We start from the raw sequence: 25,572 nt of genomic DNA, 5'->3' as shown, positions 1-25,572 counted from the left end.
CAGCTATTTCCTCCCCCTTATAATACACTAACATGGTATTTAAATAAAAAATAATAAAGAAAAGAAAAAAAAAAGACAGGGTTTCTATAATCACATACTCAAGTTCACTTTCCCCTGTATATGTGTGTGTATATATATATATATATATATATATATATATATATATATAGTCAGACAGGTACACTTAATTATTTCACAATTTACATTATCTTTGTCAGTGGCTAAATGGCCACATCACATACACAGTCACATCACGTGATTTTCTGTGCACTATTTGTATTTTTTTTTTGTTCTTTTTTTTTCTCACTTTTTACTTTCTCTCCCTTCACAAGTAGATTGTGCACTAGGGGAAAAGTAAATTACTATATATGGACAGATACATCATGGCTTCTAAATTTAACTCGCCAACCATGCCAGTTAAACAAAAAGACAGGAAGAACCGTATTTCAGATATCTTGCCTGAAGCAGCAAAAGAGATTACAGCCACCAGAACCGATATTCAACCCTTAGTAAACCAGCTATCAGAAATTTTTCTACCCCAATTTGAGTTATTGCAGTCACAGATGGTTAACCTTACGGCTGAGATAAGACAATTTTCAAATAGACTTAATGAGGTCGAAAACAGAGTCTCTGAGACAGAGGACATTATAAATGGTCAAGCACTTCAGTTTAAAGAGCATACTAAATATATCAAAATTTTACAAGATCGCGTAACAGATCTTGAGGACCGCTCCCGACGCAACAATTTAAAAATAGTTGGGTTACCAGAGTCTAGTGAGTTTGCTGACCTCTTACATTTTTCCTCTATATCTCTCCCACAAATATTAGGCTTACAACAACAAAGCACCGCTCTATCTATTGAAAGAGCACATAGAATTGGCACTCAGAGAAAAACAGTGGCTGTGAAAATTCAACATAGAGAGGTTATGATTAAATTTCACAAGGTCAGATTAATCTATCCAGCCAAAATAATAGTAGAAGATAAGGATACTACACATACTATGGTAAATGAACAAGAAGCCAGACAATTTTGTAATAATCTGAAAATTATGCTATTAGATAAAAAGCTAATCAAATCTAGTTAACATATTATTGGGTTCCTTATGATGTTGTCATTTGGTAGACAAGACTTTATTTTTAGGTTTTATTATTCCTTTTTTTTCCCCCTCCTCCCGCACTTGACCCAAAAATATAGGAGACGGGAGTTACCTTTAAGAGTGTATCTTGGAATGTAAGAGGAATAACCTCCCCTATTAAAAGGAAGCTGATCCTTAGGCAACTAGGTAAATATAAACCTGATCTTGCTTTCTTACAAGAAACACATCTTAAGGCCATAGAGGTAAATAAACTTAAATCGAAATGGGTAGGTCAAGTAATTGCCTCTGCATGCAATAAGAGGAAAAGAGGAGTGGCTATATTGTTTCAAAAAAAATTGTCTTATAAGTTACTAAAACAAGTTTCAGATAAGGAGGATAGGTGGCTCCTGATTGAAGTAGAGATAGGGAATATTAAATATATATTTTGCAATATATATGGCCCGAATCTGGTAGATATAGATTTTTGGAATAAACTTATTGTAAATTTGATTCTTGTAGGAGACTTCAACTTAAATCCAACCCCACTTTTAGACAGATGCACGCCTAACAAATCTTACTTTTCTAACGTTAAGGCCAAAATATTTTGTCATATTTGTAATAATTTGAAAGTCCATGATATATGGCATATCAAACACCCGGATTCTCAAACTTTCTCTTGCGAGTCTAAATCATATAGAGCACTTTCTAGAATAGATTTTTTTTTATTTCTAGTTCCATGTTAGCAATGGACATTGACGCTCAAATCGCCGATATAGCTATATCTGATCACGCTATCATCTCCTTAAATATACTTACTAAGAACCCAAATATCAATACAGCAATTAATTTTTATTTTCCCAATTTTTTATTACAAGATAAAAAATTTGCTGGTTGGTTAGGACAAAAATGGCGAGATTATCAATATTTTAATGAAGGTTATTTAGATAAAGTAGAGATATACTGGGAAGCTGCCAAAACGTATCTTAAAGGTGAAATTAAAGCATATGTGACAAAAATTAAATAGAAATCCAAAGCTCGTGAAATACAGCTGGCAAATCAACTTAGCAATTCATATAAAAACTATATAAATAATACTACTAGAACTCTCTGGAATAAATACCAGAAGGCCAAAATAGCTTTTGGAATAAAAACACCTAGAATCTCTCCAGCTTTTGTAGATCTTTTAAATACTCCTATTACTTCGGAAGAAGTAGCTGAGGCAATAGATTCTGCTAAGACCAATAAAGCTCCGGGCCCTGACCAGCTCCCATCAGAGTTTTATAAGATTCTGCGGAACGATCTCCTATTTATTTTGGTTAAACTATTTAAAGAGTATTTTATAGGGGAGAAGGCAATGTCTAGATATTTCTCGGCGTCGGCTGTTACATTAATACTTAAGAAAGGCAAGGATCCCCTAGAACCAGTTTCTTATAGACCCATTCCACTTCTGAATGTAGATTACAAATTACTTACTACTATAATGGCAAAAAGGCTCAAATCTGGCATAGAGCAAATAATACATGAGGACCAATCTGGCTTTATGCCTGGGAGATCCTCCATCAGAAATATACGTCGTGTCACCACTATATTAGAATATTTTTGGAATAAAACTCAAGAAAGTAAATCCCATATAAAACAAGATTATGCACTGTTAACAGCTGACGCTGAGAAAGCCTTCAACTCAGTAACATGGGACCACCTATATACTTCTCTTGATAGATTCGGCTTTAGTGGGAATTTCGTCTCACTGATCAGGTCTATTTATAATTCACCCATCTCTTATATCCTAGTTAATAGCAACCCAACTTCTAGGTTTCATATATACAAAGGAACGAGACAGGGATGCCCTCTATCCCCTCTCTTATTTAACATTGCCATAGAGCCTCTTGCAATTTTATTAAGAGAAATGATACCGGGCATAGAATTAGGGGATCAACGTATTGTTCTCTCGCTCCATGCGGATGATCTATTACTGTTCCTACAATACAAAACACTAAAAGAAATATCCCTATTGTTTTAGACATATTGTAAAATTTAGTTCTTTTTCTGGATATAAATTAAATTTGAGTAAGTCCGAAGTCCTATGGATACATCAAAATAAAGATAGCTGCAAGAAACACCCATTTCAAGTAACAGAGAATATAAAATATCTAGGAATTAACCTACACAGAAATTCCAATACCTGGTACAAGAATAATTATTCCATTTTTTTCTCAAATGTATCTGAGAAATTGTGCAGATGGGCCTCATTTCCCATCTCCCTCTCAGCTAAAATTATGCTAATTAAATCTATTCTCTTCCCACAATTGGTATACCTTTTCCAAAATCTTCCCCTTTTTGCTTCCAATAAAGATTTAAAGCTTTTTAATAAAAACTGTACCTCTTTTCTGTGGAGTAAGAAAAGACATTATCTATCTCGAGCCAAATTTGCTGGTTGGTTAGGACAAAAATGGCGAGATTATCAATATTTTAACAAAGGTTATTTAGATAAAGTAGAGATATACTGGGAAGCTGCCAAAACGTATCTTAAAGGTGAAATTAAAGCATATATGATCAAAATTAAAAAGAAATCCAAAGCTCATGAAATACAGCTGGCAAATCAACTTAGCAATTCATATAAAAACTATATAAATAATACTACTAGAACTCTCTGGAATAAATACCAGAAGGCCAAACTGGAACGTGACCTTTTTTTTAAATAAAAAACATTACGGGAAGAAACTAGAATTAACGTGAAATATAAAGGACAATTCGGCAGATCGGCCACATTTTTGGCCAGATTAAATAAGGCAAGGAAAAATAATAATATAATTGAAGCTATCAGGGATGGTCAGGAAACATATACAGACCCCATAGATATTAAAGAAACATTTTACAAGTATTTTCAAAACATTTATGCGGCTAAAGAGATTAATATCGAGAATAAAAATAGCTTTTGGAATAGAGTAAAAATGCCTAGAATCTCTCCAGCTTTTGTAGATCTTTTAAATACTCTTATTACTTCGGAAGAAGTAGCTGAGACAATAGATTCTGCTAAGACCAATAAAGCTCCTGGCCCTGACCAGCTCCCATCAGAGTTTTATAAGATTCTGCGGAACGATCTGCTATTTATTTTGGTTAAACTATTTAACGAGTATTTTATAGGGGGGAAGGCAATGTCTAGATATTTCTCGGCATCGGCTGTTACATTAATACTTAAGAAAGGCAAGGATCCCCTAGAACCAGCTTCTTATAGATCCATTTCACTTCTGAATGTAGATTACAAATTACTTACTACTATAATGGCAAAAAGGCTCAAATCTGGCATAGAGCAAATAATACATGAGGACCAATCTGGCTTTATGCCTGGGAGATCCTCCATCAAAAATATACGTCATGTCACCACTATATTAGAATATTTTTGGAATAAAACTCAAGAAAGTAAATCCCGTATAAAACAAGATTATGCACTGTTAACAGCCGATGCTGAGAAAGCCTTCGACTCAGTAACATGGGACCACCTATATACTTCTCTTGATAGATTCGGCTTTAGTGGGAATTTCATCTCACTGATCAGGTCTATTTATAATTCACCCATCTCTTATATCCTAGTTAATGGCAACCCAACTTCTAGGTTTCATATATACAAAGGAACGAGACAGGGATGCCCTCTATCCCCTCTCTTATTTAACATTGCCATAGAGCCTCTTGCAATTTTATTAAGAGAAACGATACAGGGCAAAGAATTAGGGGATCAACGTATTTTTCTCTCGCTCTATGCGGATGATCTATTACTGTTCCTACAAAGCACTAAAAGAAATATTCCTATTGTTTTAGACATATTTAAACAATTTAGTTATTTTTCTGGATATAAATTAAATTTGAGTAAGTCCGAAGTCCTATGGATACATCAAAATAAAGATAGCTGCAAGAAACACCCATTTCAAGTAACAGAGAATATAAAATATCTAGGAATTAACCTACACAGAAATCCCAATACCTGGTACAAGAATAATTATTCCATTTTTTTCTCAAATGTATCTGAGAAATTGTGCAGATGGGCCTCATTTCCCATCTCCCTCTCAGCTAAAATTATGCTAATTAAATCTATTCTCTTCCCACATTTGGTATACCTTTTCCAAAATCTTCCCCTTTTTGCTTCCAATAAAGATTTAAAGCTTTTTAATAAAAATTGTACCTCTTTTCTGTGGAGTAAGAAAAGACATGATCTATCTTGAGCCAAATTGCATCAATTACCAGAATTTGGAGGCATTGCCCTCCCTGATATAAAATGGTATAATATCTCAATATTGGCGAGTTTTGCTTTCGACTGGATTACAGACACTAATTATTTTACAAACTCTCTAATCCAGAAACAATTCAAACAAGCAGTTTATTCACAAATTATGTTTGAACAATTAAATACCAATTCAATACTACACAACCAGGTCCAAATTTTTTTTAGCAAATGGCTTACCTTTATTTTAGATCAGCCAAGTAATCTACAATATTTGCTAACAAAATGTTTCCATAAAACAGATTTTTTTGGAACCCTGGTTTTGAATAATATATTTCCCCTTGCTTGGTATTAACAATTTGGTTATATATAGATAAAGAGTGCGGTGTGGAGTTGGATGTATAGGATCCCCCCCCCCCCTTTTTTTTTTTTTTTGTTTTGTTTTTTCATTATTTTTAGTTAAATAGGAAAAAGCAGCACAAATGTACAATAATAAAAGTTTAAGATTATAGAACTGATTACTGATTTAACAATGTTGCCAACTTATCGTTTAGAAGTTACAAATTTAGAAAGAATTTAATTATTATTATTTTTTCTTTACTTTAGGAAGACAGAATTGCTATATGCTTTATTTTGCTACAAATGGTCAATATTTCTTCCTTATTGTTTTCTTTCTTGTTTTTTCTTTATATAAGGAATTTTGTTATTGGATAAATATCTGTTGGCTGAAATGTACTTTGTGCTCTGATATAAATAAATGATTTAAAAAAAAAAATAAGATCTTATAATCAACTATTAATTGTACACATCTATTGTACACACTTATTCGTTTGTCACTATTAACGTTGTCACAAACTGACTTATTAACTTTCAGTTCTCTCTTTTCTCTAAATCTTGAATAATTTCCAATTTTAAACATCAACATTATTAACAATTGAAATAGACCACTCTATCTCACTTTATCACATGCTTTAAGCAGAATTATTCTATAGGGACGCATATGAAATATAAACACATTTTTTATATTCTTATTTTTTATATTCTCATTCTTTATCCATGTGTACTAAAGCCTCTCTGTGGCGCTCCTTCTAATATCCCCCTTTCTGCCTTGATCTTCCATCTCCAACATCCTCTTCATTCAGTCATCTGCCACACATTGCATTTTGAATGCAAGGTACCCACTTTATATAGGGGTACCCTTGCATTTCTATTGACTGATATTCATTTTAAAATTTAAATCTGCCAATAGAAAAAGCTTTCATTCTATTGGCTGATTTAAATTTGAAAGTGAAAATCAGCTAGTAGGAATGCAAGGGTACCCTTATATAAAGGTCGTACTTTGCATTCAAAATTCATAATGCGGACATCAGGGTGGAAGATCAGAAGATAAGAAGAAAAGAAAATGGATGCAGATGGAAGACCGCCACCGGGATGAAGATGGACCTTCGCCAGAAGAAAATAGACCGCCGCCTCCGGGATTCAAATGGACCGCTGCCGCCATGTAGACACAGGATTCAACTGTGATGAGTATCATCTTTGGGGTTTAGTGATAGTTTCTTTGTTTTTTTGTTTTTTTTGAATAGTGTTTGTTTATTTTTTTGGCCAGCAAAAGAGCTAAATGCGCTTTTAAGGTAATGCCCAACCAAATGCCCTTTTCAGATCAATTATTAGAGTGTTTTTTTAGATAGCCTGTAATTATAAGATGATTACTGTCCCTTTAAATAGAGACTGACATATGAAATCTAATTTCTTTGATAGTTAAACTAATCTGTATGTCAACAAGAACATGAATCTTCCTTCAGTTGATAAGCTTCAGGAATAACTTTGTTAACTCATCTATACTCAGTATTAATTAAAATGTTGTGGTGCATTTTAACAATGTTTTTCCTAAATCAGAGCCTTTTGATAGTGGAAAATGGTGTCTGAGTCCTAAATTACTTTGGTTTCAAATTGTAAACTGGTTTTCAGATGTTAGCCTCTCATGAAAGGCATAACACTGTATTATAAAGTTCTGAGCACAAACTGTATATCACAGTGTAGAAAAAAGTATCCTCATACAGTAGAAAGGAGTAACCTCATACAGTAGAAAGGGGTAACCTCATACAGTAGAAAGGGGTAACCTTAAACAGTAGAAAGGGGTGACCTCATACAGTAGAAAGGGGTAACCACATACAGTAGAAAGGGGTAACCTCATACAGTAGAAAGGGGTAACCACATACAGTAGAAAGGGGTAACCTCATACAGTAGAAAGGGGTAACCTCATACAGTAGAAAGGGGTATTATCATACAGTAGAAAGGGGTAACCTCATACAGTAGAAAGGGGTATTATCATACAGTTGAAAGGGGTAACCTTATACAGCAGAAAGGGGTGACCTCATACAGTTGAAAGGGGTGACCTCATACAGTAGAAAGGGGTATTATCAAACAGTAGAAAGGGGTAATATCATACAGTAGAAAGGGGTAACCTCATACAGTAGAAAGGGGTATTATCATACAGTAGAAAGGGGTAACCTCATACAGTAGAAAGGGGTAACCTCATACAGTAGAAAGGGGTATTATCATACAGTAGAAAGGGGTAACCACATACAGTAGAAAGGGGTAACCACATATCGTAGAAAGGGGTGACTTCATACAGTAGAAAGGGGTAACCTCATACAGTAGAAAGGAGTAACCTCATACAGTAGAAAGGGGTACCCTCATACAGTAGAAAGGGTTAACCTTATACAGTAGAAAGGGGTGACCTCATACAGTAGAAATGGGTGACCAAATACAGTAGAAAGGGGTAACCTCATACAGTAGAAAGGGGTAACCTTAAACAGTAGAAAGGGGTGACCTCATACAGTAGAAAGGGGTAACCTCATACAGTAGAAAGGGGTAACCTTATACAGTAGAAAGGGGTGACCTCATACAGTAGAAAGGGGTGACCTCATACAGTAGAAAGGGGTGACCTCATACAGTAGAAAGGGGTAAACTCATACAGTAGAAAGGGGTATTATCATACAGTAGAAAGGGGTAACCTCATACAGCCACATACATCAACAAGATTAACCCTATCAATTCCTGAATAACTAGTGAAAAATGTCATGTGTAGCCTTCAAACAGCATAAAACCAAACTTTGAACAATTATCTTTTTTAGTTTTTTTGTCAGACCGTTTTGCTGAATAAAACTGTTACACTTAGGATGTTAAATCACTTCCTATGAACTAGAAGTCAATTTTAAATAAAGTAAAATTAGAATAGTGTCTGTGAAATGAAAATAATCTATACAGACCAAATTGCATCATACATTATACAATACAATATACATTATATAATTTAAAAATAAAATCTATCTATCTGTCTGTCTGTTTAATCTGTCTGTTTAATCTGCCTGTCTGTCCAACTATCAATCTATCTATCTAATTATCTAGTTATTTATCTACGTATTATTAACCAAATGTGAAACATGTAAGGTAGTTCAGGAAAGTCAATCATACATTTAGAGCTATTACATGAAGTAAGTCTTGGAAAAACATAAAAATGAATGCTTATAGTAATGATAATACTAATAATAATACACACATTAATAACACTTGTGCATATTGTGGTTAACACAGCAGTGGTAAACTCAGCAGCTTTATACATAAAGTCTAACAAGCAGAAAAGGTAATTCTCATAAATTACCCGTCCTACTGGTTTTGTTTTATTGTTGTTTTATGTCATACCTCGCAGTCTTTCAATGTAACAGTACACATCATAAACTTCCTCTGGATTCACCACACCATAGTTTCTAACCCCTGGAAATCCATTCTTGTCTCCATTGCAGTTTTCTCGTGGATTGACAATTGGATATCTGTGTACGAACCACCAAAATATATATTTTTTTAATATTTATCCACTCCAGAATTCTAAGGATATACTTTTGATTAGTTTTAATGTTGTATATAAAATAAAATACAAAGTAAAATGTGTGTTGTGAACTGATTTAAATACCACAGAATACCTTAAAGGGATAAAAAAGGCAATTTTTGTATTCAATCATTCCTCAGTCCAGTGTAAACATGTATAAGTGATGGTAAATCCAAGCATTTAAAAAATGATAGGATTTACTATTAATTAGAATAAAGTGGACTTTCAGTGATGAGTTTAAAAAAAGGGTTCTAAACTCACCCTTTCTGTGCTTCTCCCTAAAATAATTGCCTCCAGCCACCCACGGCACAGCGCTCTTCCCTCAATAAGGTAACGTTTTCACCTCTAAACCAATAGCTGTGCTAGTCATCTGACAGGGTTCTGCATGCTAGCACGGCTATTTGTGTAGAGGTTTGGCACCCTTTAACTGAAAGTCCACTTTATTTTGAAATACCTTCTATTTTGTGATTTTAGTAGTTTTGCCGCAATCTTCTATATAAAATCTTCTGATTTCCAAATCCGTGGGACTAATTTACATAGTAGTCAGCCTGGGTTCTCTGCTTGACGTCACCCCCTAAGAGTGTGCACAAACTGACGCCTGCGCTATATATCTCTCCCATGCATGCGCAATGGGTTTCAGAGTAAATCGCTGATATCACGGTCTTAGCGCTCATGTGACCATCATCAGCAACATAGAAAGCTGAGTGACTTGCAAACACCCTCAGATAAATGAGCATAATAAATTTGATTATAGAAATGCTGCATATAGTGCCTAAAGCATTATAGCGCCCCTAGATTGACAGGCATTGTAAAAGGTTAAATTATGATTAATCTTGTGATAAAGGAACATGACAGAGTCCTTTTGTGCAAGCATTAAACTATGGGCTACACATTTAGGAAAAATAAAGAGCGTCAATGCGCATGAGATCTACTTTGTTTTAATGCATATAGTGCCTAAAGCATTATAGCGCCCCTAGATTGACAAGCATTGTGTAAAAGGTTAAATTATGATTAATCTTGTGATGAAGGAACATGACAGAGTCCCTTTTGCGCAAGCATTAAGCTATAGGGGCATATCTATCAAGCTCCTTGACGGCCCGTGTTTCTGGCGAGTCTTCAGACTCGCCAGAAACAGCAGTTATGAAGCAGCGGTCACAAAGCCTCTGAGCAGGCGGACAGACATCGCCAGAAATCAACACGATCGAGTATGATCGGGTTGATTGACACCTCCCTGCTGGCGGCCCATTGGCCGCGAGTCTGCAGGGGGCGGTGTTGCACCAGCAGCTCTTGTGAGCTTCTGGTGCAATGCTGAATACGGAGAGCGTATTGCTCTCCGCATTCAGCGAGGTTTGGCAGACCTGATCCACACTGTCGGATCAGGTCCGCCAGACCTTGACAAATAGAGGCCATGGGCTACACATTTAGGAAAAATAAAGAGCGTCAATGCGCATGAGATCTACTTTGTTTTAATTGCACATGCAATCGGTAGCACACACAGCCTCATTACTATACAAAGACACAACCTTTTTATGGGCTGTATTATTTGACGCCAGGTTATAATTTATGTATTTTTCTGAGGATAGCAGCTTTGTTTCCAAAATGAAGTAAGTGTAATGTGCAGATGATTATATAATCATTTAAATAATATGTTTTTCATATGGTAATTTTTTAAAAACTTTTATAATCCTTTGAAAATTATTAAAGGGACATCTAACTTTCTATAATGTTCAAGTCAGACTTCTGAACTTTGGAGCATGCATTCTAGCCCCTCTGGAGAGTTTTAAATGACAAGAAAACCAGTCAATATATATATACTGTGTATATATATATATATATATATATATACAGTATATATATATATATATATATATATACAGTATATATATATATATATATATATATATAATATATATAAAATATATATAAAGTGCAGAGAGTTATTAGTGTGCTCACTGTGCTCTTATTAGCACTCATATATAAATATATATTTATATATATATATATATATTGCTGTGAAGTTTAGCGCTTTTTAAAACCTAAAATAAAGCATTATTATTACTTGTCCATTGGCTTAGCGCACCCTCGGTTTAGCGCTCATGCAATATCCAATATGAATTTAACTGTGCTCCCCATACAGGGGTCAAGTTCTAAAAAAAAAAAGTGTGGGAACTCACAAAGACTTCCAATCCCCTCAAAATTTATTTTGTTTTACACACACACACACACACACACACACACACACACACACACACACACACACACACACACACACACACACACACACACACACTGTATTTGTATACTATGGTTAATGAAAGCAAATTAAAACCAATAAAGGGCATGAGGATGGACACCCATGGTTACATTTTTACATGGCAGGGGTGACATTTTTTATTTGTAAGTTAGTATTCAACTGATACTAAATACTGAGAAGCCAGACACATACTTTTTAGAAAACATAAAGGGGCATTTGTACATAGATGATGTTGAATAATCCAAAAAGCTAAAAGTCTTAGTAAAATTGCAGGAGACGTTACTCCCTCTCTCTGGATCTCTGGATGTGTAAGGCTCTGTAATGTAAACATCTGTTATCATGATCTTGAAAAGGTTTGTGTGTGCACTCATTTTGCAGTAAAAAACAATGATAATGTGATTTAAAGAAAAATTATGGTGACAAGCCATCTGAGTATCATTTTCTTTTACCATTAACACGTATACCAGGTAAATGTGAAGCTAGTAACACTGGCAGAGGAAGCAGAAAGCATTAGGTGACAGTAACATTGAAAGCAAAACATGTCACCTTGCACTTTGGGATGAAACTGGTAAGGTTGAATCTGCAACAAATACATTATATTGCACAGGTCAGCATTCTGCAGAAAATATGGCCTGCTGATCATAAATTAAAAAGATAAACAGACTGCAGATACTATTGGTGTATAAAATAAATAAATTATCCTACTAAAAAATGTTTCACAAACACCTTTAATTGCAAGGACTATTTTCCTTTGTGTGTACACATGTATTTCCCTTGCAAACCTCAACCCAGCTATCTCTGGAGGAACCAAAAGGAATTCCAATCAGAGAGAAAGCATGACTCTTCCCTGCTTGATGAGAACTTTAAAACAGCTTTAAATTAACTAAACTAGGGACACACGGACACCTGTTGTTTAGGGCTCCATTTATCAAGCCCTTTTCTCCCCTTTGCTTCCCTGCCCTGTTTTCTGAATCTTAGGTGGATAATTTAAATCTCCCTGGTCTCTTCTGACTAGGGAGATTGACAGCACATGCCTGCGTGCAAATGACAAGATCAAGGGTGTCCATACATTGTTTTTAACTCACATGGTGCGTAGCCAGCTTAGCTTCAGTTTCTCACACCCTCCCTCTTCCCCCCTCCTTCCTTTCCAGGGTGGTTAGACCTCTGTGTCTGACAGCAACGCCAGGCTCCTCCTCTGTCACAGAGTCTCACCCACTTAAGGTGCAACAGTCCTATTTCTGTTGAGGGGAGCTAAATAACTCCAGAGCAAGCCACACAGAAATGTTAGCACCATGTGTTCTACAGAGTGCAGGGTGATCACACAGCAGGACCACTGAAATGCTTGTATTTAGTATATTGTAGGAAGTGTTACTGCCCATTACTAGAGGATCTCACTATCCCTCTAACCAGACTATTCTCCAGCTCCTCCCACCAGCAGCAGCAGTGTTTATTAAAGTGTTTTTGTTCTCTGTCCAGGGAGAACTTAGTTCCACCTACAAAAATAGTACAGATACTACGTTTCCATGCGTTCCCACTGGACTTGACCCCTGTCCCCATAGAAGTATTTTATGTCAGAAATTTAGTCCACTCGCACTATTCGACATGCAGATGTCAAGGTGGCCTAGACTAATTCTCAAGCAATAAAAGTAAAACATTTATTGTACTATTAACACGAAAATAGAAGCACTATTGCGTTATAGTTGCTAATGCACAATTGCACTAATAATGTTGTATTCCACTATAATCTAGGCCTTTATGTGGAAATCAATTTTATGTTCTTTTAATATGTCTAAATGTATGACTAATTGGATATAAAAATAAAAATGATTTATCCTGCAAATGTGATATTTTTTGTTACATTTAATAAGAATATGTTTTTACATTTTTGAACATGAACATTTGACATACTGTACAATTCTCATGGAATAATTTATCTACTAAAGTATTCTGACCTCTTATGTTGAGTTCACTATGAAAAGATAAAATTACAAAAGGTAATAAAATAATCATTTATTTTATTTCCATTTAAATTAGACTGTGTTTATTTTGTTCATATTTATTTATTTATTTATTTTTTGGTAAAAGCTTTATAAAATCTACTTATGATACAGTAATATAAAAATAAGTTTTTTTATGCACAGTAAATTTTACAAGGTTTTTATTCATATAAAAAAAGCTGTCAGCAGATAAAATGTGATTGCAAAATCAAAAGAAAAAAATAATAATATTTTTTTATTTCTTTTTCATAAAAATATTGTATTTTTCAAAAGTAAATATTTTCTATATTTGAACATGTCAATAAAATTTGTTTATTGGTTGCAAAAATTAGTAATTGCTATAATGTAACAGCTGTTATTTCAAAGGAAGAATGAACACAAACCTGACGGTTTGGTCTGATAACCATCCAGCATCACATTGATCGAAGCCAGCTTCATAGGCAGCCTGGAGTTGGCCAGGAGTTGCGATGATGGCATTGTTGTCAAGACATGCCTTCTTAGCCTCTGTGAAATTCAGGGAGTATCGACTGGATGCAGCACGATAATGAAACACAACACCTTGTGCAAAACATTACAAGGATTAAGTTAGTTCACAATTAACTGCTGTTTAACTATGCATACAATCATTATAGTGGTCACTGAATTATAATAACCCTACTTTCTGAAATATATATTATAAAATGATATTAGTGCTAAGGCAGCATAGAAAAAAACAAGTCATTACTTGCCTAATAACACATCTGCTCTTTCGATTATTTCAAATGTCTAATCTGCCTTTAATTCCTAAATGTAATTTATATATTATATGAGTTTTCACTTAAATTTAATATTAACTGGTTTCTTTCTGAGGGTCCAATGATCTTAAGCCAGCTGGTGCGATGCCGGATAGCTAGCACCCTATTGGCTAAGATCACTTCACAGCAAAATAGCGTTCTGCCTTGAGCTGCCTGAGGCACTCAGCATGGAGAACGCTTCAGACAAATAAAAGAACTTTCAGCATGAAGTATTTTTTACTTCATGATTGAGAGTCCCCCTTATTTGTTTCACTGGTAAATCTTAGCGTTTCCCAAACGCTAGGATTTACCATCAAGTTTTAGCTTGAGAACTATTTATCTAGCTATGTAAGGTTCTTGATGTAAAGATGAGACACCTACATTACAGTATCATTCTTAAAAAAGCCCCCAAAGATTTTGTGTGATTTCTCTTCATGCCAGCGAGTTTTTGATCATCAGGCCAATTTAGTGAATTCATAAAAATGGCAGTGAATACACCAATAGAGCAGGGTCTTCACTGCTTTAATCTTTTCTTACCAGTGTCAGAAATGGGTTTTCCTGCAACATCAACGATCGCTGTAGCAGGGACTATTTCCACCTCAACAACTGATGTAGCATTCAATTCCGTCTCATCTTCTAATGTAGGAAGAGCTGTAATGTTCTCCAACCATAGCTGTATACCTTCCTCTGTGACATTTTCATATGGAGCTTCTGTTAATGGGAGCTCTGGACTTTCTGTAATTTCTGGAGTAGCTGTAAAAGCTTGTTCTAGGTCAAGAGTTGGTGTAACATCCATAGGTTCCAAAGTGGCAATACTACCCTTTGCTTCTTCTTCTGTTGCATTCCGTTGCAAGATAATCTCCAGTTGAGGCACTGTGACTGTTTGAATTGTGATATTTTCAGATTTATCTAGTGAAAATAAAGACGTAAAGTCAGAAATTTGCTTTCATTGCAGGATAATCTCCTGTCAGGCACTGTGACCATTTGAACTGTGATGTTTTCGGATTTATCTGATGAAACGGAAATACATAAAGTTCTACATTTGCTTACTGTCTTAATATAACATGATAAAATAAAAAAAAATATTTCCACAAAAATAAAAGCATGGTAGCATAACAAAAAAAAATCAAACAAACAGATTGAGTATTCATTATTCTAAGGTCCTTCACTAATAAAAAGGTGGTTCTTCAGTAATAAATGTTCAGCCAAATAAGCAGATAATATATTTTAATTCAGACCAGGCAAGACACAAGTGAATTACCTTTAAAGCATATTGCATCATAGCGGGACAATGGATCAGGATAACCAGTTTGGTTTGGGTGGAGATAAACAGTTCTGACTCCAATCAAGTTGCCACCACAGTTAGGACGTTTTATGTTTATTGGGTACCTAACACTACGATCTCCCAGCCAGCCAGCACTGCACACATCCATTCCACTTTGCCAAGCCAGATACAACTCTCCAGTGGTGGCCATCCTTGTTCCCAGATTCTGACATTGCTTCTCTGCTTCTTGAAAGGTGAACTTTTCAGGAGATGTTGCATAGAAGACTTCACCTGTAAAGACCAAGCTCATATTTCTCAGAACATAACAGAGTTATTATTTTTTGTATTTGATCTTTAGACATGTACATATCACATTAGTGTATGTGAGAAAAAAAGAGGCACAAGACACACAGGGATGTTTATGAGATGTGGACAACATCCCAGAAGTTCCATCTTTTAAAGGGGCACCTTTCAGTTTGGATAAGTGATATATCTCTGCAATATTATTCCTACTGCTGCACATGCTTTGTTCAACATACTTGATTGTACAGTACAAGCAGCTAGAAACACTATAAAAGGTAAGGGCTCTTTTTTACACTAATGCATATTTTTGGAAGTACCACCATGTTGTAAAGTGAATTTTTCTGCAGCAAAAAATGGCGTATGGCTAGATGTCAATAGTTGAAAAGCAGAGGAATAAAGATCATACTCAGCAGTCAATCTGTGGAACTCAATGCTGAGATTGTGTCAACTAATTCAATAGATGATTAAAAACTGTGATACATTTGTTTTGCTAAAATAACGTCCTCACTTATGGTAAGTAGCATAAAAACATAACCTGCTGATGCAGAGAAAACCAATATTATAATATTATTTTACTATTATTAGAGCAATAATTAATATTTTTTGATGTAATTCATTTATAGGTTTAATGTAAGTGCCATGAGTCACAGAGTTACTCATTGTGTATTATGACTGACCATTTACCACTTTTTCAACTAGTGTGTGACTCACTGACTACTATGTAATGTAGGGAACCGTGGCATTCCTAAACATTTAGCATTGAGTCAGAAAGATACACAGCGTTTAGTCAGAAAGATAGACTATTAAGAATTGAAAGAAAAAAGGTTCCTGGCTTTCAACACATCTAATCATTTTTGTTCATTTGCTATTTTAGCAGATTTATTATGTACTTGGCACATTTAGACCAAAAGTAATGCCGATTTGACTATATATATTAACATAATTATACTCTAAAAGTTCCTGTGCATTATGTACACAAAGAGAAAGAGATAGATAGATAGATAGATAGATAGATAGATAGATAGATGGATAGATAGATAGATATAGATAGATAGATAGATAAACAGATAAAAAAGTAAATAGACTTTAGAGTATGTAAACATTCCATATACAGTATATGTAAAGCTATGTCTACCTTGCATCTCTTCTGCAAAGCAATATACATCATAAGTTTCATCAGTTTCTCTAATGCCATAGGTTCTCACTCCTGGAAATATATCTTTGTCACCGTAGCATTCTTCACGTGGATTATGGATTGGATAACTGTTAAAAAGGAAAAAAGTTTGTAAACACAATACACACCGAGTAATTCATTTATTTTCTCCACCTGTGAATTGTTTACAATCATTTATTTCTTAATAGTGAGTTATTTATATTTACAAATAATTGTTATCAGTTATAGTTCTGCTGCTTTCCTATCTCTAATTGGAGACGTTTAAAGGGACAGTCTACTCTAGAATTTGTATTGTTTAAAAAGATAGATAATCCCTTTATTAACCAATATCCAGTTTTACTAATATACTTTTTTACCTCTGGGTTTACCTTGTATTTAAGCCTTTGCAGACTGCCCCCTTATTTCAGTTCTTTTGACAGACTTGTATTTTAGCCAATCAGTGCTGACTGGTGGGAGCACAATGTTATCTATATGATGCACATAACCCAGTGCTGTCTAGCTATGAAAAACTGTCAAAATGCAGTGAGATAAGAGTTAGCCTTCAAGGGATTAGAAATTAGCATATGAGCCTAACTAGGTTTAGCTTTCAATAAAGAATACCAAGAGAACAAAGCAACTTTGATAATAAAAGTAAATTTGAAAGTTGCTTAAAATGTCATGACTTATCTGAATAATAAAAGTTTCATTTTGACTAGACTATCCCTTTACTGGTGCTGTGTTCCTTGGCCAATGTCGTGTTATTGCTGACACATTTACACTCAAACTTCATTCTGCACACACTAATGTTAGTTAGACAGAAAGATGCATATTTATAATGAAATCTCCTTTTGTCACAATAAACAAACACACATCTTTGGGATCTCTTGGGCTAAATGACAATGATAAACTCAAATTATTGTACAAAAACCTTGCTAATTATTAAACTTTGCTATTATTTTCTTCACTGGATATCGTAACAGTAATTTAAAAGTCTGTAAAATATATATATATATATATATATATATATTGCAGCACAAAATATTGTTTCAGTATTTATTTACAGAAAATATGGAATTGAACTTAACAATAAGAATATAAAAATGTGTCAGTTAAATTTATAAATAAAAAAAACAACTTAAATCTAGCAATGCATGTAAGAAATTTAATTTATCATAGTAATATTGTAAACATTCTACCATATATTTTTATATCAATACAATTATGCTTTAAAACTGACATCAATGATTTTTATAGCCTGAAACATTGAAGCATTTTGTACAGAGTGAGAGTTCCCCTTGACATTGGTTCTACCATTACACCGTGTCTACATTTGAATAGTGGAGTGAACTTTCTCTTTAACATTGATTTTTTTAATTCCAAAGTTTCTGTATATAGAGTGTTAACATTTGAATATTTGAATGTAACGCTCAAATGTTGAGTCCTATATGCTTACATTGAAATCTAAGAAATTCAACATTTAAATAATAAAAGGACATAAATGAGTCTACAACAAATTAGCGTCTTTCAGCTGTTGACAAAGTAAGCAAATCACTAACTTGTCAAAGAGTTGCCTTTTATAGTGTAAGAAAATTCCAAAAGCAAAGCTGGTACTTTCTACTGTCCACAAAAAAAGTGTGCTCCCGAACAGTTCAGAATACACACTGAAGTTGTTTATAAAAGTTTATTTCTTGAAGAGCAGTCTTAGGCAGCACTTAAACTGTCAATGTACATATTTAGCATGGGGACTAGAATATTACATTAGATATTCTAATAGATCCTTTAAAAAGAGAGAATATTAGCATTTGGTTTATAAAAAATGACAAATGTCTGGCGATTTTCAGCATTTGTTAACAGCAAATACAGATGACTTCAGATGTACAGTAATATCTGTCACTTTCTACTACAACCTGTGACTTGCACACATAAACACACTGCACTATGGATTCTGCATGACTCAAATCTGGTCATTAAATTAATTATTTCTTTGGTGCATTTAAAAGATGGTATTTTGAAATGTACTATTTTTGTGTAACATTGTTGCACATTTACTGAGAACCCCCCCCCCATTTCTGTTCTTATGCTTGTGCAGTATGTAACTGTCCACCAATAAAGGTGTGGGAGTTTTTCTTGTAAGCCAGTGAGCTTGTTGCCTTAAGAGCAGTATTGCCTAGACATGCACTTATTGTTAGTTTCAAAATAAAAATAAACATCAGTAACTTTTTTTATTAATAAAACAATTAAACATGATTAAATAGTGCTCTTTTTTATGCATGATAGCAGCAAAGCTGGCTCAACTGAGACATTGTGCTACCTGGGTCTAAGGGCTCAATGAATGAAAGCTCTCTGGGCTGGTGAGATTATTAAAGAATGCTCACCAGTCCTATTTCCCTGGTGGAATGATCTTAAGCCACTTTTTACCCTGAAAACAGGGTGTCTCGCTAAGGGGCGTATACTGCATTTCCATATGAAAAATGCACAGAAAAATTCATATTTTGAACATCTATTTGACCCAATCACACAAAAATAATCAGGGAAAATTGTATTGTTAAGGTGCATCAAAAATCGTAACAAAATTCTTCACCAAAAATCGTATTTTAACAAAAACGTAAAATTTGTGTGTAATTTACACAGGAATAAATCTAATTGAAAATGCACAGCGTAAATCGTTATTTTAGTGCACTGGATGTGCAAAAACCACACAGAAATTTGTATTTATAAATACAAAATGCAAAGTGTGATTGTTGTTTTTTTATAAAATGGGCGAAACATGGGCGTTCTATGGGCGTATATGAAAATGTCTCTCTAATCCCAACGTAATTCTATAAAGATTTTCACACTGCAGATCTCACAGTTTTTCCTCACCAACTAAAAGGTGGCGAGCTTTTCTCAGAACACTCAAAATACTTATAATCCTAATAGAAAAACACATATATACGAAAATATAGGCGAATGTAAGATGCTCTATGCAGAAAGCAGCATAATGTGAGTTATATTGGCTGCAGGATTTTAATTTTAAGGTGCTCCCCCTGCTCCCTGATAACTTCGCTCTATGGAGCAAAGTGTCCCTATCAAGCGAGCTCCATTACTTTCAATAGGAGCCATCTCGCCGCTCGCAGGGCCTGCCCCTTTTTTACGATTATTTCCCCCGGGACAGCCCTGAAAAAGTCGGCTAGAAATAGTAGCTGTGAGCAGACAATGTTTATATCATCAAGCCCTAAGGATGGAGTGCTGTGTCGCTCCCCAACAATCTTTCTACCTAATAGTCTTAACCCAAAGATAACCTTCATTCTCAACGATTCTGTTAAAAAACACTATTAGCCATACTATATTTGCTCTCTGGTCCACAACTGTTAAATGCTGCCTGGGTTCCATGGTCTGATGAGAGAGTTGGCCCTGGATAGTTGCTATATTTTTTTCTTAAACATGAAATTGCTGAATACAATAAAATACAATGATACATACCGAACAGTCTGATCAGCAAGCCATCCAGCATCACACTGGTGATAACCATCATCATATGCTGCCTGCAGTTGCTCCGGTGTTGCAATGATGGCGCTGTTCTGAATACAGGCTTGTTTGGCCTTCTCAAAGTCTAAAGTGTATCTGGTAGAGATTGCTCTGTAGTGGAAAACGATCCCTGAGGGAAAATATTAGTATAATGTAAAATAAGTAAACTAATGAGATAAAAGTTGAAGAAAACAGAAAAACAGAAAAGAGAGTTGTATATTGTTTTAAAGAGTAGGTAATAAAAGCAAATATAAATTAAAAAATAGAGAGCTGAGAGTGTGTTTGATTGATGTGGTGTTACTGTTTATTACTAATATTTTGTACTGCTCTGTTTATATTTTTCTAAAATCTTAGTAAATAAAAATATACAGAGATTTCAGTGGGTGAAAGCAATTTTTTCCAATTCCCTTGTTAGATAATGGGAAGAGAGTGAGTAATGTAATGTACTTATAATAAGTTTTGATGTTACACAGATGCCATTGATTTATTGAAACAGGAACCAGAGGTAAACATATAATTTAGCCATGAAACTTGAGGAAGAACCCTGAAAATCCTCAACACTCATTTTCTGTCTGCAGCTGTTAGCCTGGGACATCATAACAGTTGATACCACATGCTTGTAAATTAATAAAGAATAGAGTAGGAGGTAGAATACCTTTTACTTTAACCTCTACTGTGTCCTGGCTGTCTTCAATACCATGCATCACTTCACAGCGGTAGGTTCCTTTATCACTGGACAGTAGGTTTGAGATTTCCAAAGAAACATCACTAGGGATGAGGGGATAGTTTGGCATAGAGATACGTCCTTTGTATGATTCATTTATACGAACATGCCCATCAGTGGCCACCAGTAGGACAGTATCTTGTTCTTTAGTATGCTTGGTCCATTTTATTCTTGGTGTTAATGGCGCTGTTGAGGGAGCTACAGTCACATGTTCCAAAGAGTTCATATAGTAGCAGGGGATGGTAAGCGAGTTTCCAAGATGGGTTTGCAAGGGAGACTCAACAGGTATACTCACACTCAGTGTGTTACTATGATCTGCAAATCAATTCAAATTCAGGTTGGAAATTTAAATAAAAACATCGAATACATTAAGGATCTGAACTTTGTCTGATTACATTAATGAAATACATCTCTTTGATTTTTTTTTTACATATTTGGAAACTGATAAAAGGATATGTGTGTATATAGACTTTTAGATCTGAAGTAAGGGATATATAGTAAGCTAAATAATCTTGCAATTCATATGCTATAAAGTTATATATATATATATATGGAATCGGGTGTGTTCTAATAGCGCTTGCAGAAGATGTTCCTCATGAGTGAGTGGGAGGGGGGGAAACAGAAATGGGAATATCCCCAGATGAGTGGTGAGTAGTTGAGATTGAAATAAATAATAATAAATGCTCACCTGTGTGCAGAGAAATGATCCTGTCCGCAAGCTGATAATGTGCCTCTCGCCCCCTTGCCTCAGTGGAGCAGCTGCAGGTTCTGTGCTCAGGCTGGGGAGGAGGAGTAGTAGCAGAGGAAGGGAGGAGCTGCAGTGCAAATAAGATCCTGCTCTGCCTGCCCGCTTCATAGAGGCGGGCAGGCAGAGCAGGATCTTATTTGCACTGCAGCTCCTCCCTTCCTCTGCTACTACTCCTCCTCCCCAGCCTGAGCACAGAACCTGCAGCTGCTCCACTGAGGCAAGGGGGCGAGAGGCACATTATCAGCTTGCGGACAGGATCATTTCTCTGCACACAGGTGAGCATTTATTATTATTTATTTCGATCTCAACTACTCACCACTCATCTGGGGATATTCCCATTTCTGTTTCCCCCCCTCCCACTCACTCATGAGGAACATCTTCTGCAAGCGCTATTAGAACACACCCGATTCCAATCCTCACCACTTTAGTCTCACCCAGGAGGAATGAGACATCACTAATAGCAGCAGGCATTGGACATCCTCATAGAGCATTTCACTACACAACTACTATTGCTCTAATTGTGGCGCAACTACCTACAACCCTCTCTCTTCGCCCATATATATATATATATATATATATATATATATATGACATATACTGTAATTTACATAGTTAATGTAATGTAAGTTTTAGAAGTAGTTCCTGTGATTTCTAAGAGACATACAGTATACTTAAAAGGATATGAAACATATTTTGTGAAATCTAAAAGAAAGCAATTCAACATATTAAAAGTGTTTCCATACTTGAAAAGTGAATGTTTAAGGTCTTAAATTACTTTTTTTATGCTTGTGCAAAGTATGCCTGTCAAGCAATAATATTGTGGATGTGGTCCATAGCAGTTAGTAAGAAATATGTCCCTAAGCATTATTTTTTACTAAAATAAATCAGGTTTATCATATTCCAAAATATTATCAAAAACATCTTCCTGCAAATGTCTCCATTAAACTCTATAAAAACATTTAAAGATGCATTTAGTAATATGCTTATCAATTGGAATAGAATCTACCCTTACATTTTTCATTGAGAGAATCAATGGCAAATAATTTCTCACCATCACTTGATTTCCTGTGTTAGCTTTCTGTCTACTGGGGTTTATTATGTCATAGTTCTCTTTGCTGGGCAACCATTTCCATAAATTACTAACTTGAAAACAACAGGGAAAAAGAAAACAGTTTAAATGATCACATACCTGTGACTTCCACGGATATTGCTGCAGCAATGACTCGCAAACACACGAACACTAATAGTAAAGTGGTCATAGTTTACCTGTCAAAAAATAAAAGTTCTGTAAATAAATGTACAATATTCTTCAGAATTAGCTTCAACTTCTAAAAATGCAAAATGACAGGAAATAAAGTTCCAATATAAGTCGTAACCATATCAATTTTATATTCTGGTGGGTTTATCCACACTTGTGCAGAGATTGCAGAGGGACAAAGTACTCAAACAGTTGCTGCTATTCATATGAATGAACAGCATTTAAACATATTGACATTTTAACCTAAAATAAAAGATGAACGTAAAACTGTTTAAATGTAAACTAGTACAGCAGTATCAGTCAGCAGTAGCAATTCCCACTAATTCTAACAAACATAAAGGTACAATGTACTAATGATCAGTGAATATTCGCTGGAAATAACTATCAAAGAATGAACATTAGCAGGAAGCACCTGTCAGCCAATGAACATTAACAGGAAGCACCTATCAGCCAATAAACATTAGCAGGAAGCACCTATCAGCCAATGAACATTAACAGAAAGCACCTATCAGCTAATGAGTATTAGTAGGAAGTGCCTAAAAGCCATGAAGGATTAGTGGGAAGTATGTAAATGATGTAATAATTATAATAGGTGACGTTAACCTTTAAAAATGGTTTTAGTTCAGATTTTTTACATTAAAAATAATTGTTAAGATGCTGTTCTTGCCTATAGATTATAGAAAATGAGGGAGTACAGTGTCCCTTTAAAAGTAAAAAGCTGACCTGGAATATCTACAAGTTAACCTAAAGTTAAGTAAAAGGTGACTTTACAACTGACTTACATAGTTTCAAGTTGCTTCAAGTTAACTTTGTGAGAAAGTCGTCTGACTTGCTAGTACAAATATAACAACTCAGCAGTCCACAAAGCACATACTTGTAAATTCAGCACATTTTTAAAGTTGGTGATTTCAAATTGCAAAACTATAACACGTTATGTGTGATGATACTTAAAGGGACATTGTACACTAGACTTTTCTTTGCATAAATGTTTTGTATTTGATCAATTTGTATAGCCCATCTGGGAGTTTTTTTTGTAACAATGTATTATTTTGCTTATTTTTTCATAATATTGTGCTGATTTACAGACTCCTAACTATGCCACACAGTTACATATGTATATGCTCATTTACAGAGTCTTGCTTTCTCCTGTTTGTTTAATCTGTCTTTTCATATGCAGGGAAGGGGGAGTGTCTGCTCTTGCTGCTTTCCCTGACCCTTTCACTGGGTGTCCCAGCCTAACCTCATCAACAGCGATACACTGGCAGCTTATAAGTACGTTTGTAAAAGTTTTATACTGGACTATACACTGTCCCTTTAGCAAATATAGGTGTCTGTTGTTACTAGGTCCCTGTTTCATAATGTAAAATAAATAGTAGCATTAAATTGAAATATAAACGATATTACATTTAAATACAAAAATAATCTCATTTTAAAAGTAAGACATAAGACTGTTAAATTGAAATTTTCTGTTGTGCGCTGCTGGCTAAATAAGTTGATTTCAAAAGGCTTTGTAAAATTTAAAGACATTAGTTCAATTAGTGCAATTTTGCTGACAGGTCTCTTAAAATTTGGTCATTTCCAATATGGTCTAGACTAGTTTTATTTTATTTTTTTTATTTTTTTTACGGTATTGCAAATTTAGCCTTACTAGGAGCCCTTATGTTTAACTGACCTCATCTTACCTTTTTCATTCATTTCTTTTTAAAGTAATTTGGGGTGCTCAGAGCTTTGTGAATCAACCTCATATATTTTTTTTGGAAAAGAGTAATGGCTATTCAAATTTACATATGTAAAGTGGCTCTGTTAAATGCATTCTAGGGCTCTTTCTATAAATTTAAGGAAAAAAGTGATTCTTATAGAACAGAAAAAGCATGAGAGAGAAACTGAAAGCGTGTTTTTTTCACTAAATGATATATCCTAATAAAGGAACCTAGAAAGCAAGAAAATCACATTTTTGTGATCAAATATTTAATAAAACAAATTTATATGGAAACTTTGCTAAAATATTATGTTATATTTGTGCAGCTGTAGACCAAAGAAAATTGTACTCTCTGTGTTCCAAACCAAACGTTTGAATGAGAAGCACTGTGTGCATTTGAACTTGGGATCCTGTTTGCCAGTATGAGTGTGCTGGCTTCTTCACACAATACAGCCTTTTGAAATTCGCTCAGGATGAAACGTGGCAATATTGGGTAAATCAATGATTACTGTTATGACTTTTTCAATTTGACTTTCTCTTTGCTCTTGGAAAAACATCTTAAAATAATGAACGCATTTCATATACTCTTGTATTTTAATGCACTTTTAGAAATATCTAGTGCTGGCTTCAATTGAGAATAAGTTATTTGCAAGCAATGGGGAAAATCTAATTTCTGGACTACATGCTTTTTAATATAGATTTGTAAAAAAA

General features: G+C 34.7%; 1 protein-coding gene across 1 annotated transcript in view; it reads right to left on the bottom strand.

The window, feature by feature from the left end:
• The window catches only part of ACAN (aggrecan), a 145,620-nt gene that overhangs the window by 73,571 nt on the left and 46,477 nt on the right, over positions 1-25,572 (bottom strand). Inside the window, exons 2-9 of the mRNA XM_053717660.1 lie at positions 23,094-23,170; positions 21,088-21,471; positions 20,388-20,562; positions 16,908-17,035; positions 15,467-15,760; positions 14,743-15,114; positions 13,816-13,990; positions 8,998-9,125 (exon numbers count right to left, since the gene is read on the bottom strand). Coding sequence (XP_053573635.1) covers positions 8,998-9,125; positions 13,816-13,990; positions 14,743-15,114; positions 15,467-15,760; positions 16,908-17,035; positions 20,388-20,562; positions 21,088-21,471; positions 23,094-23,163 — 1,726 coding nt within the window. The 5' untranslated portion in view covers positions 23,164-23,170. The remainder of the gene's footprint in view (positions 1-8,997; positions 9,126-13,815; positions 13,991-14,742; positions 15,115-15,466; positions 15,761-16,907; positions 17,036-20,387; positions 20,563-21,087; positions 21,472-23,093; positions 23,171-25,572) is intronic.

This window comes from Bombina bombina, chromosome 6, assembly GCF_027579735.1.
Source record: "Bombina bombina isolate aBomBom1 chromosome 6, aBomBom1.pri, whole genome shotgun sequence".
NCBI classification, from domain to species: domain Eukaryota; kingdom Metazoa; phylum Chordata; class Amphibia; order Anura; family Bombinatoridae; genus Bombina; species Bombina bombina.
This window is presented reverse-complemented; position numbering and strand designations above follow the sequence as displayed.